This window comes from Cervus canadensis, chromosome 18 (genome assembly GCF_019320065.1).
Source record: "Cervus canadensis isolate Bull #8, Minnesota chromosome 18, ASM1932006v1, whole genome shotgun sequence".
In the NCBI taxonomy this organism is placed as follows: Eukaryota; Metazoa; Chordata; class Mammalia; order Artiodactyla; family Cervidae; genus Cervus; species Cervus canadensis.
The window spans coordinates 18,366,412-18,385,996 of NC_057403.1; the positions used below are offsets into that span (position 1 = coordinate 18,366,412).

General features: G+C 51.3%; 1 protein-coding gene across 1 annotated transcript in view; it reads right to left on the reverse strand.

Annotated features, from left to right (window-relative positions):
• NOVA2 (NOVA alternative splicing regulator 2) overlaps positions 1–10,379 on the reverse strand; it is a 32,422-nt gene extending 22,043 nt beyond the window's left edge. Inside the window, exon 1 of the mRNA XM_043436655.1 lies at positions 10,132–10,379. Within this exon, the coding sequence (XP_043292590.1) occupies positions 10,132–10,378 (247 nt within the window). The 5' untranslated portion in view covers position 10,379. The remainder of the gene's footprint in view (positions 1–10,131) is intronic.
• Positions 10,380–19,585: the final 9,206 nt, after the last annotated feature.

Sequence of the window (19,585 nt, forward strand, 5' to 3'; positions counted from 1 at the left end):
GCCCTTCCCAAGAATACAGCATTCTTTGTCGAACAGACACTTCCATAGTACCAAATACACGCTAGACTCCGTTCCAAGTAATTTACAAATATGAGATCTTTTCATTTTCACACTGATGCTAAGAGGGAGGTATTTAAAAAAAAAACAAAAACATTCCACAGATGAGGAAACAAAGGTGAAGGATTTTCTCCCATTCACATAGCTAGTAGATGGTGTCACATATGTGCTCAGCTGCTTCAGTCGGGTCCAACTCTTTGCAACCCCGTGGACTGTAGCCTGCCAGGCTCCTCTGTCCATGGGATTCTCCAGGCAAGAATACTGGAGTGGGTTGCCATTTCCTTCTCCAGGGGATCTTCCCAACCCAGGGATCGAACCCACATCTCTTGCATCTCCTGCACTGGCAGGCGGATTCATTACCACCAACAACATCTGGGTACCCATCAGGTACCACGTGGGTAGTGGTAGAGCTGAGGTTTGAATCCCACCTGGCTCCAGAGTCCCTGCTCTGAACCATTAAAATACACTGTCTCCCAGCTGTGGAGGAGGGAACAGAGCAGAACCACGTGGCCATGTGGAGGAAGGGCAAGTGCAAAGGCCCTGGGGTGAGGGTGTGCCTGGGTTGTGAGGGTGAGATGTCTAGTGGGGCTGGGGCTGAGTGAGACAGGACAGTGGGAGGAAATGAGGGCTGAGAGAAGCGGGGATGGTGGTGGGGTGTTCAAGCTTGTGGATCAAGGTGGTTTTTCTTCCAGGTGAGACGGGAGCTTCGGGAAGGCTCTGAGCAGAGGAGTTCAGTCACTCAGCTGTGTCTGACTCTTTTGTGACTCCGTGCGCTGTAGCCCATCAGGTTCGTCTGTCCATGGGCTTTTCCAGGCAAGACTACTGGAGTGGGTTGCCATTTTCTTCTCCAGGCAATCTTCCCAACCCAGGGATCAAACCCGTGTCTCCTGCAAGTCTCCTGCATTGCAGGTGGATTCTTTACCACTGAGCCACCAGGGAAGCCCCATGTGTGATGTCTTAGGTTTTAAAAAGATCCCTCTGAGGCCCATGAGGGGAGCAGACTGTGACAAGCATGGGTGGAAGAGCCCAGTGAAGAGGCAACTGCAATAGTCCAGGCAGGAGGTGACAGTGGTCTGACTGGTGGAAGCAATGAGGCGGGAGGGGAGCAGAAGGCTGGACTCTGGAGACGCTCTGACACTCATTACTGACCTGGTGCTGTGTTGAGTGCATTGCTGGCTTGATCTCACCCATTCCTCACAACCTCCCAGTGAGGAAGGGAAAATGAGCTCCATTTTTATTTTATTATTTTTTTATTCTTCCATTGCAATATGTGCTTAGTTGCTCAGTTGTGTCTGACTCTTTGCAACCGCACAGAGCCCGCCAGGCTCCTTGGTCCATGCAGATTCTCCAGGCAAGAACACTGGAGCGGGTTGCCATGCCCTCCTCCAGGGGATCTTTCCAACCCAGGGATCAAACCCAGGTCTCCCGCATTGCAGGCGGATTCTTTACCATCTGAGCCACCAGGGAAGCCCAAGAATACTAGAGTGGGTAGCCTTTCCCTTCTCCAGGGGATCTTCCCAACCCAGGAATCTGACTGGGGTCTCCTGCATTGCAGGTGCATTCTTTACCAGCTGAGCTACCCGGGAAGCTCCCTCATTGCAACATAGTTTATATATATATATATGTTGTTGCTTAGTCACTAGGCCTGGTTGGACTCTTTGTGACCCCATGGACTGAAGCCCACCAGGCTCCTCTGTCCATGGCATTTCCCAGGCAAGAATACTGGAGTGTGTTGCCATTTCCTTCTCCATGATTTTTTTATTACTATGTTTTATTTATTTTTTATTTTTATGTTTTGATGTGGGCCATTTTTTAAGGTCTTCATCGAATTTGTTACAATATTGTGTCCACTTTATGTTGTGTTTTCTCAGTGGTTTAGCTCCCTGACCAGGGGTTGAACCCACACCCCCTCCATTAAAAGGCGAATTCTTAACCACTGGACCAACAGAGAAGTCTCCTCCATTTTTACATAAGGGGAAACTGAGGCACAGAGGGGCACAGAGAAGGTACCAACCCAAGGGCACCAAGACAGTTGCTGGGTTGAGATTCAAATACAATTCTCATTCATTCTTGGTCCACCCATGCCTAACAACTCTTCCCTGCTGGCAGCTGAAGACCAGTATGCACCAGGACAGCCTCCAAGACCTTGAGGCAGGAGGCAGCACCAAGAGTCCTTAATGAGGCTTTGGTCATTCTTTGCTATCAACCAATTTTCTTGGTCATGTGTAAAGCACTTTGTTAACGCAGTCTCAAGGCAACTGCCTAACCTCTGCGATCTTCTAATCAAACTGTTGCCCCCACCACCACCCGTGTCCTCCCAAGGGAAAAATTCAGGAACCTTCTGAGTCTGAATCTCTCGGTGATTTGGCCCCGCCCTCTTTTCCAGCTTCACATCCTTACCTTTCTCCCGGCACACTAGACCCACCTTCCTTTCTGCTCCTCAAACTTCCCTCCTCCCTCCCACCTCAGGGCCTTTGCACATTCTCTTTGTCTAGAACTCCGCTCCCCCAGGTGGCTCAGTGGTAAAGAATTCACCTGCCAGTGCAGGAGGCACAGGAGACCCGGGTTCGATCCCCGGGTTGGGAAGATTCCCTGGAGGAGGAAATGGCAACCCGCTACAGTATTCTTGTCTGAAGAATCCCATGGACAGAGGAGATTGGTGGGCTACAGTCCACAGGGTCGCAAAGAATGCGCCTCCCCCAGTGAATTCCTCTTGTGCTTCAGGTCTCCTCTCAAATGTCCCATCTTCTTAGAACTTTTCCTGGAACCCTAGGGAGAGGATGGATCTCTGTTTTCTGCCTTCGGAAGGATGTACCACAAAGTCCAGTGTGGGCCATGTCAGTGAAGCTCTTCCTCATGTCCAGGGACTCACATAGCGCCCAGCCCATAGCAGGCATATAATAAACCCTGGGAAGGGCTTCCCTGTTGGCACGACTGGTAAAGAATCCGCTGCCAACGCAGGAGACGCAAGAGACACAGGTTCAATCTCTGGGTCAGGAAGATCCCCTGGAAGAGGAAATGGCACCCCACTACAGTATTCTTGCCTGGAAAATTTCATGGGTAAGAGGAGCCTGGTGCGCTACAGTCCATGGGGCCGCAAAGAGTCAGATGCGACTGAGCAACGACTGAGCACACACAAATCCTGGGAAGAAGAAGGGACAAGCCAGGCCGTTTGGTTTCCGAAGCTTAAGGTCTTGGACCATCATCCCCCAGTGGTTTTTTCTTTTAAGCAAAGGAAATGTAGTTTCAACGTCTCCAGTGAAACTCCAACATCCAGAGCAGATAAAAGAGAAACTGCTCTGTTAGAAGGATGGGGCAGGGTCCTGGGGGCTGGGAGCCCTGCTCATCTCCACTTGGTCCCTTAAGATTGAAAGTTCTGGGTTCCCCGGCAATTCCCTGGTGGTCCACTGGTTAGGACTCTGTATTTTTCACTGAAGGGGGCACGGATTTGATCCTTGGTCTGGGAAATAAGATCCTACTTTGTTGCATGGCATGACCGAAAAAAAAAAAAGAAAGAGAAAGAAAATTCTGGGTTCCCTGCCGTGTGAACATGGAGGTATGGGGGCAAGGGGCTAAATGTGGCTTTTCAGGCAAGGGGAGGAGGTCCAGAATTAAGGGGTTTCCTTTAGTCCAAGGCAATCCTCTTAAACATGCCTAATCAGATCATTAAGCCTATTAGGTAATTAGCCCCCCAGGGTTCCTCTCCATCCATCTTCCTAAGCATCCCCCCCAACAAATGACTTCCTTCCCTGAGCTCACAGAGGTGGCCCCTTGCCTGCCCTTCCCCTCAACCGGACACAGAGATGGGAGCCAGTTCTCCATCTTTGGCAGGTTTAGAAGGATGGGGAGGGTTTTCTCACAAGAACTCCATCCTCTTTCCTTCTTTGATTTCATTCCCGATCTTTTCTCCAGCCAGGGCCACTTCCTCAGCTTCCCTCCTGAAGACGGTTCTGAAGAAAACTGGGGACACCCTCACGTCCCTCGCTCACACTTCCTCAAGTTTTGTCTGAGAATCTCTGAATGAAATGACAGAAACAGCCCTCGACTGAGTGCGGACTTCTGTCACGGATGGGTGGTGTGGCCTTGGGTGAGTCGCCTCACCTCTTTGGGCCTCTGTTTTTTCATCTCTAAAATGGGGACAGGATCGCGCTATCTTCTGGGGTTAACTGTCATTCATTCAATGCTAATCCGTGGAGTACTTAGGATGGTCTCAGGCACGTAGACCACTTTAGAAACGCTGGGTATCAAGACATCACCATCACAATCATCATTTTTACTATTACCTATTTCATGAACACAGGCGAAGCTCCTATCGCAGTGTCTGGCGCACACTAGGTGCTCTATCAATGGGGAAATGAGCCTCAAAGGTTTGGGGTTTTGTTAGGAAATAGGAGGATGGGGGGACGCCACTTCCTTCATCACCTCTCCCCAGGCTTCTCCCTGCTTTTTGGAGGAGGAACGTGTTCTCATTGATAAGAAACCAGGCTCTGCTTCCACTTGCCCTCCAGCATCTACCTCTCTTCCTGAATTGCTGCATCCCTCTGTACTATTATTTCTTTGCTTTTTCTCTCCCTTGCTTCCTTTCTCCCTCCCTCTCTCCAACAAATCCTTCCTGAGCATCCACTACGTGCCAGGCCTTGTTTTAGATCCTGGGGACACAGCAGAGAACAAGACAGACAGTCCATGCCTTTTAAGTCCATTCCCTCTTAAAATGTAAATGCATCTATTTAAAGAGGACGTTGAAAAAAATCATTGCTAATAGAGTTTGAAGGACTGGTTATACTTTTTTCCTCCCAAAGTACATTCATCTAAACCCAAAATGATTCCCCCGAAAAAGTCTGTCCATGGAATCCCCACTTAAACCACTTTGTGGGTGCCTGGTGGTCCCTATATCAGACTAGTGGAAGTTTGGAGGCCCCTCCTCAGAGGCCAGGGTCCTACAGAGAGTGACCAGCCGAGACCTCCCACCTGTAGAAGCTCAGAATTCTAAGGTCCTGGAGTCCCCATGGCAGCCCATCGTCTGCTCCCGGGCTCTGCAGATTCTTCTCCATTCCCCATTGTGGGAAGCTCACCTCCTCCAGGAAGGAGCCAGGCTTCTATCTGCCAGCCTGCCTTGAAGCAAAGGGCAGACGCGTGATGTCAGCTGAACCCGGAAGCCCCCGGACCTCACATATCCCACCCTGTTTGAACAACCAAGGTTCTGCCTGTGAAAAAGTTCTTTCTACTGAAGCAAAATGCCAGCACTTTCCACCTGCCCACCCTTCCCCCACTCCCTTAGCTTTTCCCTGGGGGTCCAGCTAGTTGCTCCCTCTACAGAGGATGGCAACGAAAGATGCCAATTTCAGCTCTCCTGGTTCCCCTCTGCTGCAATTTCAATATTTCCACCTTGGGATCGGGCTGTATTTCCTTCTTATAGTCATTCTGCGTTTCTGGTCTCCTCCACTCCCATGTCCCTGCTCCTCAGGAAAGCTTATAAAGGCTTCCAACAAGGAACCAATACTCCTCTACCTCCATAAATAATGTTGACTTACCCAAGAGATTTGGGGTGCTATGAATGGGTAGAGTAGCACTCTTTTTTTTTTTTGGCTGTGTTGTATGGCTTGTAGGATCTTAGTTCCCTGACCAGGGATTGAACCCATGCCCTTGGCAGTGAAAGCATAGAGTCCTAACCACTAGACCGCCAAGGAATTCCCAAGAGTGGCACTTTTTACTCAGCGCTGACGCTGAAAGATGGTTTGGGTGCAGGAGAGGGGGCTGTTCACGAGAAAGGTAGGACAGAAGTGAATGTGGCAGAGGTGGGGTTTTTGGCGACTGTATGTTTGGGCGGAACCTAAGTAGGGGTTTTGTACTCATGGTACCTGCTCTTGTGTGGGGGCAGGGGTGGAAGCATCGATGTGTTCTGTGGAGGTCTGAGGAGGCTGGGGTGGGATGCTGATATTGTCATTGGGAGTGTGTAAGGATGCTGGTGGTGGAAAAGAGACCGGGGGTGTGGCTGGTACCACTGAGGAGGGGCGGGACATTGGTGGGTGATGTCTTTCTGTGAATGATGGCGCTGCCCATCCTTGTGAGAGATAGAATACAACCGAGACATGCTTCTGAAGGGATGAGATGCCGAGAGGTGTAATGCTGTCTTTGAGCTGTGACGCTCTCTCCAACAGAGAGATGGACGGGGCGTGATTTCCTCTGGGCAAATCACCAGTGGATCGTGAATCAGGAACGTGACATTCTCCATAGCGATAATAATAATGACGACGGCTGTTGTTTATTGAGAGCTTACTATCTGCCAGACCTGCTACTGTGTATCAGGCATCTTGCTGAACTCACACAACGGCACTGAACCCACATACACAATCTCACTGAACCCACACAACAGCCTGGAGTGGTAGAGGTGGATATTACGGTTCCCATTTTCCAGATGAGGAGACTGAGGCTCGGAGCAGTGAAAGAATGCGCCCAAGGGTCACACACCAGGCACGTGACAGTGACAAGATGAACCTCGGAGGCTCTCACTCCAGAGCTAGTAACCTCGGTGATAACTGTGTTAAAGATCGAGGATCTCAGGAGCAAGGCCTGGCTGGTGTCAGCTATGGTTGGGCTGTGAGGTCTGTGTGCGTGTGTATGGGGGAGTTGATGTTTCTGTATATGTGGGGGTGACAGAGATGGGAATACAATCAGGTGTATAGGGGGCAGTCTAGTGGCATCTTAAGAATCTGTGGGACTTCTCTGGCGGTCCGGTGGTTAGGATTCTGTGCTTTCACTGCCGGGGCCTGAGTTCGATCCCTGGTTAGGGAACTAAGATCCTACATGCCTCATGGTATGGCCAAAAAAAAAAAAGAGTTATCGTCTGTACTCAAGGGGGACGCTCTTTGTTACTGTGCCATCAGACCGGGACTATGTTTCTCTGATGAATTCCCAACTGGAGTTTCCACTCAGCCTCTTCGTTCAAGCCTGCCTGTCCTTAGTGCCTCGTCTCCCTCCCAACGATGTCTGCCGGCCAGTCACAGTGGCCAGAAGCCGCTTTTAACAGCCACCATCTCCTCTACCAGCCCCTAAGCTAGCCCCGTGGGCAGGAGTTCAGTCTGCTGGGGCTGGAATGACTCACTGCACAAATGCCTTATCCCCTGAGCCTCAGTCTCCTCGACTGAAAACGGGGTTCACTATAGTGTCTAACTCATGCAATGGAGCCAGCCTCGCGAGTTCAAATCCTGGCTCTGCCCCTTATTCGCTGACTAACCTTGGGCAAGTTAATTAACCTCTCTGTGCCTCAATGTGTCACCTATAAGATGGGTAACATAATAGGATTGCAAGGATTATTAAACGATTGGTGAGTGCCAAGTGTTTTCCATAATACTTCTGATGTACTGTGGCACCATAAATGTCATTGTTACAATTTATTATTATTATTATCACATCATAGAGTGTTGGGAGAATTAAATGAAATACTGCATGTAAGGTATTAAGCAATAAAACTGGTAGCTACTATCATCATTCTGATTATTTTTATTTCCCCATTTGGCAGATGGTGACACTGAAGCTCAGAAAAGGACTGAGGTTGACCCAGCATCCCACAGACATGAAAGTATTATTGGAAGGAGCCCTCAATTTTGAGATGAAAAGCCCTGGACGCTTGCCCAGCTCTGCCCCTGAGCATTTCTGTAAATGGAGGACTGTCCTTTCGAATCTCCTGGCCTCAGTTTTCCCTGGGCCAACAGACGGAGGTGGACGAGTAGGGAGGACAGGGTCCCTAAGGGTCCACCCTAGTTTCCCCCCTGCTGGAGGAGGCAGGACACACGGGCTGGTTGAGCACATGGGAACCAGGCAACCCAGGGTTGGAGAGATCCCAGTTCCCCCACTTATGAGCAGTGTGACTTCAGGCAAGTGGCTTCATTTCGCTGAGCCTCAGTTTTCCTCATCTGAAAAAGCAGCTCAAATCATCTCCCCCGAGGATTGTATTGGGAGATTTCCCCACGTTTCCGAGCCTGAGTCGTAGTAGGTGCCAAACGCTAGGACTTCACCGTCCTTGGCAGCATCACTGTTAAATGGTGCTGTTTTGCTCTGACTGCTCAGATTGTGAACATCTCAGCCCGTTTAAGAGAAGACAGGGATGAGATCTCTCCCCTCCCCCCAGCAGGGGTGGGGCTGGACCACCGGACTGGGCTCAGGACTGACCGCCTGGGTCCCCGACCCTCCCCAGGACTGGGAATGGCAGTGAGGCAGGAAGGAGGCAAGGAAGTGGCCGGGACACATTCATGCGTGTGCTGGGGGTGGGGGAGCAGGAAGAAGGACAGGAAACTCCCTCCCACCCCTCCCCCAACTTCCCTTTCCTCCAATTTCTGCTGGACACCCTCAAAGGCAGCCAGGGGTTCCCCGATTCCTATCTCACCTGGACAGGGGTGGCAGGGGGCTGGGATGGGAGGAAGAGATTCAGCTCCCCATCATCTAAGGAGAGGAGGTGGGAGGTCCCCACCGCACCCACTAGAAGAGTTGCGCTCTGCCCCAGGCCACCCCTTTCCCATCCGGAGGAAGAGGCCAGAGGAAGCGTTAAGATTTTGGCCAAGGTGACCGCTGGGAGGGGCATGTCTGCTCTGGGGTCTCCCCCCTTCCAGGGAGCTAATGGGCTGGGCTCTCCGAGTACCCTGACAAACCCTACCCCATGGAAGACATACACCTAGAGTTCCCAGCTCAGCTTTTATTCTCTGGTCCACATACCTCTTCACACACACACAGTGAGGGTCCCTCTTGTCTTCTACACACACCCCTTCTGTGTTGTCAAACATTCAGCCATCACACACACACACACTCCCTTGTCATACGCACAGAGAATCATCCACGCCAACCATTTCACACACAACCCCTTGTTACACATATACACACACTCGGGTGTCACACACAGACCTTCCCTTTTCACACCCCTTGGGTGTCACATGCACACGTTCCTGCTCCCTGTCACATGGGCCCCCATCCTTCCCTCTCCTTGTTACACACCCTCGTGAATTTCACCCAGCCTCTCCCCCGTCATACACCCACCTTCCCTTGTTGCACACACCCCCTCTGATGTCACCGTTGCACACCTCCATGTGTCACACCCAGCCACAGCCTCTCTGGAGTCACACCCACACTCTTTTCTTGTCATATACCCTCACCAGCTTCTCCTGGTCCCACCCCACCCGGGACACGCCTGTGTCACACACACTGAACTGCCGCCTTCTCATCCACACGGCCTCTCATGGTTCATACCCAGAGCCGGCCCATTCGGCAGCCCACACACACCCCCTTGCATGTCACACAGACCCTCTCACTCATGTGTCACACTCTTCCACAGTCCCCTCTGGGGTGACATGCACATACTTGTCACACATACCCCTCCGAGGGTCTCAAACATGAAGCCCAGCCCCTTTCATCTCTTACACACACACACACACCCTTCTTCCTGTCATATCCATGATCCCTAATGTCACACATCCAGGCCTTACAGGGCTCACACACATACACATGAGCACACACACGCACCTGTCCCGACCACACATTCTCTCACTGAGCTTTCCACACCCACCTTTTCCCCCATGTCACCCAACACACGCACCCAGCTTGTCCCCAGCACAATCCCGCCCGTGGCCCCCACATGCCTCCCTCGGGCGCAACCCTGGCTCAGGACATCCCCAGGGAGGCTCCGGGTCCACAGGCCTCCTCAGCTCCTTCCCCTCCCCCCGTCAGGACACGCCAGGTCGGGGACACCCCTGCCCCGAAACGGTCACATCACACACCCCTCAAGGACACAGAGACACCCGCTCGGAGGGACCCACGCCCCCTATCCTTCGCGCGCCCCCAAGGACACTTACCACCCCCTCCCCCTCAGCCCCTCTCATCGCAGACAAAGCTCCCGGGCCCGGGGCCCGCGGCAAGAGGGGGAAGGGGGCCGGTTCCCTCCCCAACTCCCCTCTCCTTTCCCCAGTCTAGGGAGGGGCGCCCTTCCCCTCCCCTGAGCCCTTGCACCTGCCATTTGCGGGGGAGGACGGTGGAGAAAGGCGAGGCCCCCTGCCCGCTCCCCCACGCCGAACCGCAGCCCTTTCTCACCTCCCGTGTTGCTGCGCTTGGTGCAGACCACCTCGGGGGGCGTTTCGAGGGGCCTCTTGCGGGAATCCGGGGCCTCGGGCTCCATGGGGGGGGCCTGGGGCGGCGGCTGCTGCTGCTGCGGCGGCTGCGGCGGCGACGGCGGCGGCTGCTGGGGAGGCTGGGGCTGCGGCGGCGGCGGCGGCGGGGGCGGCGGCGGCTGCGGGGCCGCGGAGGCCGTGAAGAGGCCGTGCACCGCGCCGGCGGCCATCATCCTCATGGTGGGGGGGGGGGCGGGGGGACGGGGGAGGGGGAGGGGAGGGGATGAGGGAGGGGGAGGGGGCGGCGGCGCGGGATGGGGGAGGGGGAACCCCGCAGAGGGGAGAAGGGAGGGAGCTGGTTCTGGGGGGCTGACAGAGCCCGGAGAGCGGATGTGAGCGGGACGGGAGGGAAAAGGGGGTCTCGGAGAGGGCCCTGAGAGAACTGAGGGGTGGGGTCTGTCGCAAGATCACAGAGGCCGGGGACTGGCCACGCCACTGGAGGGGACGGGACCCCTTTCTTTGCTCCCCGGGCAGAGGGCCGAGCCCCCCAGACCCTGCCCGGGGCGGGGGGCCGGAGGAACGGGGCCGGAGGTAGGAGGCGGAGGCGGCCGCTAGTGGGGACCCGGGGGGTGGTGAGCGCGGGCGGCAGCGGCGGCTGGGCTGGCGGTGGTTGCTGGCCCGAGCATCTTCTTCCCGGAGACTCCCACAGCGGCCTGGCCCCTCCCACCCGCGCAAGGTCACGCCCAGGCAGGTCAGGGCCACGCCCTTCGGCGCCCCATTGGTCTGCCCTGGAAGCCTGGACCACGCCCCCTGGGTTGACCACGCCCCTCCCCGGAGGCACAAGAGGGACCAGGCTACAATAAGGACCCTGAGCTCCTCCACGCGTTCCCCACCCCTCGCCGTAATGAGCGTTTATTGAGCACTTACCATGTGCCAGGTCTGGTTCTCAGTAAGCACGTCACAAACATTTGACCTTACAGCAACCAACTCTGTGAGGTATTCCTGTTATCTCCATTTTACTGATGAGGAAACTGAGCCTCAGTCACCGGATATCACTTGGTCGCGATAAGAAAGCTTGCTTCACATGTCTCCCACCCCTGACAGCTGTGAAATTGTTTCTCAAATCTTTCATCTCTCACTTGAAGAATCAACAAAGTTACTTCAAGGGCTCAGGGAATTGAGTCAATGGGCACCTGACTTAAAACATGGAGCGCTGATCCTAGCACCCAACTGACAATCAGTCCAATCGATAGCATTTAACAAACCTTCCAAATGCCAGGCACTGTCCCAAGCACTGGGATACAACAGGGAATGAAACAGTTTTGGTCCTGAAAGAGTAAGTATTACTATACATGGCATTAAGAAAACCTGATTTTCAGATGACAAGATGGAGACCCACGAACGTGGAGGGTGTCTTGTCCAAGGACACACAGGTAGATAGAGGGAAAACTAGGATTAAAGCACAGGACAAGCTTAATTTCAGAGCCCAAAGTCACTGTAAGTAGGGGCCACTTCCTGAGAATGAATCATTGCTAATATTTGATTTTGTCTGATACATGAATTTTCTTCTCCCTGGATTTCTGGTCTCCAAGGATTCTTTTTCCTTCCTAGGTCAGCCAGAGGCAAGATTTGGCTCAGAGAGGGCTTGAATGGGGGTAACTGTGGCAGCTGGGGGCCCCCCTTCTTCTGCTCCATCCCACTCCTGTCCCTCCTTTGCCACGCTCTCAGGTCCCCAGGATGGGATGGGGAGGGTAGCAGATGGCCTGGGGTGGATGGGGTGGCCGCCCATCTGTCCCCTCCCCCTGCATTGTCCCCAGAGCCAAGGGGGATGGGAGGGGGTCGTGGTCCACTGCAGTCTGGATCCTCCCCTTCCATCTTCTTGGAGGGAGCTGAGGAACTGGTTGCCATGGAGACAGGGAAGAGGCAGGGGGATGCAGGGAGATACTGGGGTCAGGCAGAAATCCACACCTTCGACCCATCAGGCCACATATACTCACATCACACAGGTATATATACCCCAGCATCCATGGAGTCAGATGTGAAGTTCCCCCCAACACAGAGTCACACAGGTCCCCCCTGCAGACACACAGGTGCACACTCAACAGTTTGACACAGGCACACTCTGATATATGAAGACTCACAGAAGATAGGCACACACACACACACTGACACACAGATGCCCATCATACATAATGTGCATTCACTCATGTGGACCCAAAGCCACACCACAGGCTCTCATGCACAAAAGATACATATCTAATATCTGAGTGTGTCCCAGGTGCCCCTGTTCAGAGCCAAAACAACTCCAGAGCCAAAACAACTCCACACTTGGCCACACACACACTGAGAAGTTACAAGGATATGATCAAAACCACAAGACATACACAGCCTATGTTACATAAGGCATACATGCTAGTGACATGTGATATACAGACTGACAAACAGACTCAATTATGTCTTCCACACTAATTGGGGAATCACGCACATTTAGATACATAGCCCATGTAGACTAAAGCACAAAATGCACAGGACCTCACAGGCTACTCAGTGACACTCGTAACACACACAGTTCTGTGTGCTGCTCAGCCCCCACCCTAAGTCATGCCTGCAGTCCCAGCTCCACACCACACCCCCCACAAGCCCTCCCATTTGGACACACACAACAGCACGGTCGGTCACGCACTCACACTCACACACAAACACAAACCTCCTCCTAGATATTTTTAAACCCAGGCTAGTTCTGCTGCTATGGCAACCGCCCCAAACCCATCGCCATAGCAACCTAACGTCAGCTTTCCAAGCACCAAATCCTGGGGGATTGCAGGGCCCCAATCAGAGGCCGGTGGAGGGGGATGTTGCACCCTCTGCCGTCATCCGTGCCACCCCAGTGACCTCACCTTAGACCCTTTAGGGAAGCACTCACCCTAGGCTGTAGAAGGAGGGCTATAAGACCCCTGGACAGAGCTGCAGGCGAGGGCAGATCTCAACTAGCTTTGTCCTCCTGCCCCATCAGAGCTTTATGGAAGGGCTCATGGGACAAAGATCAATCTGGGCTGGACACACACAAGTCTGGCTTTGAAACCTGGCTCTGCCATTTACCTGCTGTGTGGCTTGGGCATGTCCTTACCCTCTCTGAGTCTCCTGTTCCTTAATTTGGAAAATGTTCTTGCTGCTGATGCTCACATTCTGAAGGACTATTCTTTTTTTTTTTGAAGGACTATTCTGACTTAGTGGTTAAAAGCCCAGGCAAATTTGCATCCACATTCTGACTCTCCCACTTCCTAGCTGTGCTAACTCAGGCAAGAACCTCCTCTTCTCTGTGACAAAGTTGGGGGGGCAAATATCAGTCCAATTACACAGGGCAGTTGGGAAGATTCCCAATCAAGGTGTGTGGCCACTGATCTAAGAACTTTGCACAAATCCCAACGTATTTAAGTCTTAAGCATGGCTTCATGGGTAGGTATTATCATCATTCCTATTTTGCAGAAAAGGAAATCGAGGCTCAGTAAGCTTGCCTGGCATCCCACAGCTACAAACTTTTGAAGCAGGTAATTTGAAGCCAGGCAGTCAAAGATGCTTCCTTAGCCATTTATCTCTCCTGACTCGAAAAGAGTGGATTCTTGGAAATGCTTTCTAGCCTCAGTTTTCCAACCTGTAAAATGGGGGCTCAAATAGTATGGATGGATGGAGTGTTGAAGAATTTGACAGGCTCTGGAGATGAGTTGTTCTTCAGGTCAGCGGGGAAGAGACTGGGAGGGGCAGGGCAAGAGGGCAAGTGGGCAGGCTCAAGAGGGAGGTTGGCTAGGACCCGAGCCCTGCTCTCCTTCTTCCCAGCCTGGGGACCTCAGACTTGAGTGTTCTCCAGTATGAGCCTCAGTCTCACCGTTGGTCAACTGCAGTCTTAACAGTGCTCCCAGTGTGGCTCAGAGTTGAAGACGAAAGCAGGTAAAATCACTTGGCATGGGTCCCAGCAAAGAGAGAAATCTAAGCCGATATTAACATCATGCATCCAGTCTGTGCATGGGATTTACGAGCGGCAGTCTGTGTAGTGCAGGGTTTGGCAAAATATTTTGACCCACAGTAAGAAACACATTGCCATCATGATTCCAATGCATAAAACACTGAGACAAAAGTTTCTTGAAATCATACTTCTCCTGTAGTACCTTCATCCATACTATGTCTATACTATGTGCCCAGCCTCTGATCCACTCTAGACTGCTGAAAAATGCTGGTTGACTCCACGGTCCTCTCACTGTATGAAAAACTCTGGTGGGGAGGTTACAAGGTGGAATCCTGGAGTCGTTGGAGGATTTTAAGCAGGGGAGTGCCATGGGAATGAGAAGGGCAATGGAGGGGAAGGGGCCGGCCTGGGGTCTGTTTGAGCCAAACAGACCCTAGAGAGGAGGGGTTTTTTGCCTGAATGCCAGTAGGGGCAGGAGAGGTGGAGGGGTGTGATCTCTTTGCACGGACCCTTGCCAAGTGATTTTACCTGTTTTGGTCTTGGACTCTTGGCCACACCGGGAGCACTGTCGGGTACATAGAATAGTTAATGTGGGGGATTGAACACAGTGTATTGTGGTTATGAGCATCAAACCTAAAGGCAAATCCTCAGTCCATCCAGTGAAGAAATTTTTGAGGGTTTACTACATGTTGGACATTGTCTTAGGCACTGGAGATGGGGCAGTGAACAAAACAGACAGCCATTCCTGACCTCAGGAGCTCATGTTCCAGGGAGGTAGAGGATAAAAAGCAAAAGAAGTAACATATAGTCTGTTGGTAAGTGCCACGGAGAAAAATAACACCAAGGAGGGATGAGGGATTGAGGTGCAGGGGATTGGAGGGAGGCTGAAGTTTTGTTTTTTCTTTTGAATGAGCCAAGCAGCTTGTGGGGTCTTAGTTCTCTGACCAGGGATTGAACCTGGGCCCTTGTCAGTGAAAGTGTAGAGTCCTAACCCTGAGACTACCAGGGAAGTCTCTACAATTTTAAATAAAGTGAGGGACAAGGAAGACCTCGCCAAGGAGGTGACCTCTGAACAGACGAGGAAGGAGGTGAGGCAGTGAGCCATGTGGGTCTCTGGAGGAAGAGAGGGTGCAAAGGCCCTGAGGCTGGAGTGCACCTGGCCTGTTGGAGGAAGAAGGAGGCTCCCAGGGAAGCTAGAGAAGAGTTGCGGAGGGGAGAGCAGGAGGGGTCAAGGCAGAGAGGAGTTAGAAAGGGAACACACTGTGTCTGCCTTGAGGGTCATTGTAAAGACTTGGCTTTGACTTTGAGTGAGATGGGCACTGTGGGAGGATTTGGAGGAAGGACTTGAGTCAATTTATGGGTTTTTTAAAAAATTTAATACTAGCAATGACTTTCTTTTTCTTTCTTTTTTTAAAAATTATTTATTTGACTGTGCTGGGTCTTAATTGCAGCATGTGAACTCAATTGCAGCTTGTGGGATCTAGTTCCCTGACCAGGGATCAAACCCGGGCCTCTGGCATTGGAAGCACGGAGTCTTAGCCACTGAACCCCCAGGGAAATGCCTGAGTTAGGTTTTATCACAAGCTCTTTCTGGCTGTACATGAAGAACACTATGTGGGGGGATGGGGTAGAAGTTAAGGAGCCCAGGGAGGAGATGATAGTGAGCATCCAGGTGAGAGGTGCAGATGGCTGGACCAGGGCGGTAGATAGCAACGCAGCTGGGGAGACATCACTGGAGTCCCGGTTCTCCTGTGCGACTTGCGACTGATCACTGCACCTCTCCAGAGCCTCCGTTTCCTGCTTTACAGATGGGAGTGATAACAAAGCACCCACCTCTCAGGGCTCCTGTCTGGTCTCAGTGTGATAGAGTGTGGACAGCCGTTGGCAAAGCACCACAAACATGGCCTGCCATTGTCACTGACATTATCTGCCCGGTTCCCAGACCAGGGAGGGTCTGTGTCCTGTCCAATGGGGCAAGGATGGGCTTTGGGAGGCAGGATGAAGAGAGGAGGTCTGATCTCATGGGATGTTGTGTTTACCTGAGTCAGAGAATCTTAAAGCAAAAATTCTTGTGCTAAGAGAGACTTGGAGGTCTTTTATTCCTCATAGCTCTGTGTGTGTGTGTGTGTGTGTAGGATGAGGAAGTGAAGATCTGAAGAACAGCTTTATCTTGCTGGGAGCCCACGGTGAGTTGTAGGCTGAGCCAGGGCTAGAGTCCATCCCCACCTGTGTTCCCCATCCTGGGTGCCTCTCTGGTGATCACACCTTCTGACCACATCTCTCCCTCCCCCTCCACCCCAGACTCAACATCTTCCTGGGACTTCCTACTGCCTCTGGGATAAATTCCAAACTCTCCCAGTCTCTCGGGCCAAAAACCTTGCATTCGCCCTTGACGTCCCCTCCTTCCCTCACACCCACATCCAATCTGTCAGCAAACCTTGACTGTGGCACCTTTAGATTTCAAATCTGACCTCCGTCTCCCTGCCTCCATCAACACGACCAAGGTCCATGCCCCCGTCTGGGTTCTCACCAGGAGCCCCTGTCCCGAGCTCCTCATTTCTGCCCATCCTCACCTCTCCTTTTGACAGCAGCTGGAGCCAACCTTTAAAAAGGCAAGTCAGGGACTTCCCTGGGGATCGGTGGTTAAGACTCCGAGCGTCCACTTTAGGAGGTGCAGGTTCGATCCCTGGTCTGGGAACTAAGATGCCATGTGCTGCGCACCTAAAATTAAAGGCAAATCAGATCACACACTGTGTTGTATGCAAGAGAAATAAAACTGGGGTCTCTGTAAGGACACTGAGGAGTAATATGGAATTCTAGCCTTAAGCTTGGTGGAGGGAGGCGAAGCTTTTTGTGCCATCTCTCCACCTGCTGTGGATAGGGAAACCCAGGCATCGAGAAGTGAAGTTACTTGCCGCAGAGCTGGGAATTGACCCCTGGCAGCCTGGCTGCTGAAGTCACCCCCCCCCACTACCGCTTCACTTTACTATACTACCTCTCTTCCTCACGAATCCTTCTCTTCTCAGTCAAATTTTCTAGGTACACTCCCACCCCCTCCATCATCTCTCCCCTCCCTGGAAACATCTACGCTTCTCGAGCTTAGAACCACAAGTGCAAAGACTGATGCTGATTTCTGCACAATCATCTTTGGTGGGATTTAATTTTAGTCATTTCCCCTCCTTGGTCTTCCTCCTCCTGTAAGCACCCCCTCTAGTGTGCTTAATTTTTGGCCTCCAATATTTCTTCTATTCTTTTACAAAGATCCCTGTGTATCCTTAAGGTCAGTTTTGTTGTCTGTGTTTTAAATTTGCAAAATATCACTGAGTGATGAACCTCATTATCTTTCTTTTCTGAGAGTTCTCAATGTGGCTGTGCTTATTTCCAGCTCCTGAGGAGTGAGTCTTTGTTTTTTTTTTTTAATTAAGAAAATTTTGTTTCGGCTGTGCGGCATGTGGGATCTTAGGTCCCTCACCAGGGATGGAACCCACACCCCCCTGTACTGGAAGCATGGAATCTTAACCACTGGACCACCAGAGAAGTCCCAGGAATGAGTCTTACAGACTCTGAAGGGGCTGTCTGGGTTCGAGTCCCAGCCCAGGAGTCCACTAGCTGAATGACCTAGGGCACGTCACTGAACCTGTGTGTGCTTTGGTTTCTCTACCTGTAAAATGGGGGTTGTTAAATCGTGGTGGGCTTCCTTGGTGGCTCAGAAGTAAAGAATCCATCTGCAGTACGGGAGACCTGGGTTTGATCCCTGGGTTGGGAAGATCCCCTGGAGAAGGGCATGGCAATCCACTCCAGTATTCTTGCCTGGAGAATCCCCATGGACAGAGGAGCCTGGCAGACTACAGTCCATGGGGTTGCAAATAGTCAGACATGACTGAGCACCTATGCACAAATCATGATACCTTTCTCATTAGATTGTTGCAAGCTAACAACTTAAAGCATTACTAGGAACGGCATGAATGTCAGCTTCTACCTCTTTTTATGGGCTGTCCCAGGATATATTTTATATTCTACTTAAAAAAATTATTTTATTGAATTATAAATTATTTACACTCCACTGCTTGAGACTTCCTTGGTGGCTCAGATGGTAAAGAATCTGCCTGCAATGTGGGAGACCTGGCTTTGATCCCTGTGTTGGGAAGATCCCCTGGAGAAGGAAATGGCAACCTGCTCCAGTATTCTTGCCTGGAAAATCCCATGGACAGAGGAACCTGGCAGGCTTTAGTCCAACGGGTCGCAAAAAGTCAGACACGACTGAGCAACTAACACTCTTGAGACTTAATGATGGACGTGAAATTCTTTCCAACTCTTTGCTACCTAAACTCCACTCAAGGCTCATGCTCATACCCACCTCATTTGGACAGTAGGGAAATCAGATTGTCTGGCATTCTCAGATTCAATTTCTCAAAGTATTGCCAGATTATTCTGTAGAAAGGATATATCTATTAATACTTCAGTGCCAATGACCTGTTCTTCCACATACTTCTCCAGAACTTGGTGTTCTTAGACTGACATATTTTCAATCTAATGGATTTGAAAGTATTGCTTTATGTACTTTCTTATGTAGATCAGTTAAGCTTCTCTGGGTTGCTTTAGTTTTCATCTCTACCTAGAATAACTACAAACTTACGTGTGTGTGTGTGTGTGTGTGTGTCTTTGAGTATTAACACTTTAAGGTTTTAGCCACTGTCACAGTAAACAAGGCAGCACAATAGTACCTCCTGGGACTTCCCTGGTGATCCACGGGCTAAGACTCTGAGCTTCCAATGCAGGTTGTGCAGGTTTGATCCCTGGTGAGGGAACTGAGATCCCACATACCACACGGCATGGCCAAAAAGAATAAGAATAGTACCTCCTTTCTATATCATTAAGAGAATTGAGTGTGATAATAGCCACTCTATATTACGTGTTAACTACATAGCACTGTGCTAAGGATTTTACCTGTAGTAACTCATGTATTCCTCACAAAAACACTACAAGACGCATGCTCCTGGTATCACTCTCATTTTACAGATGAGAAAACTGACACACAGAGAAATTGACTAGAAGGAGCAGAGCTGAATTCAGACCCAGGCAGACACGCTCATTCACCACCTCACTGCCTCTGAATGAGCTGATGCAGAAAAGACACCTAGGGCTTAATGAAGGCTCTGAATTATCACAGCTGTAATAATCACACAGAACAATCCAGAGGGGGTTGGGGGATGTTTGCTAATTGCCTTGGCAAATTGGATAATGGATTCAGCTTTTGGGACATTTTACAAGTATAGTAATAATAGCATCTCGCATAAAAAAAAATAATGTTAGAGTGTGTGAAACTTGAAAGAGACTCACATGGACCTCTGTTCCCTGTTTGTAAAGGGGTAAAGTTGGACAAAATCCTGATCCCTGTTCTTTCCACAGTCCCTCAGTTTTCCAAAATCAAAGCACTTACAATGATCACAGACGCCTTCCTTTCCAGCACTCACCA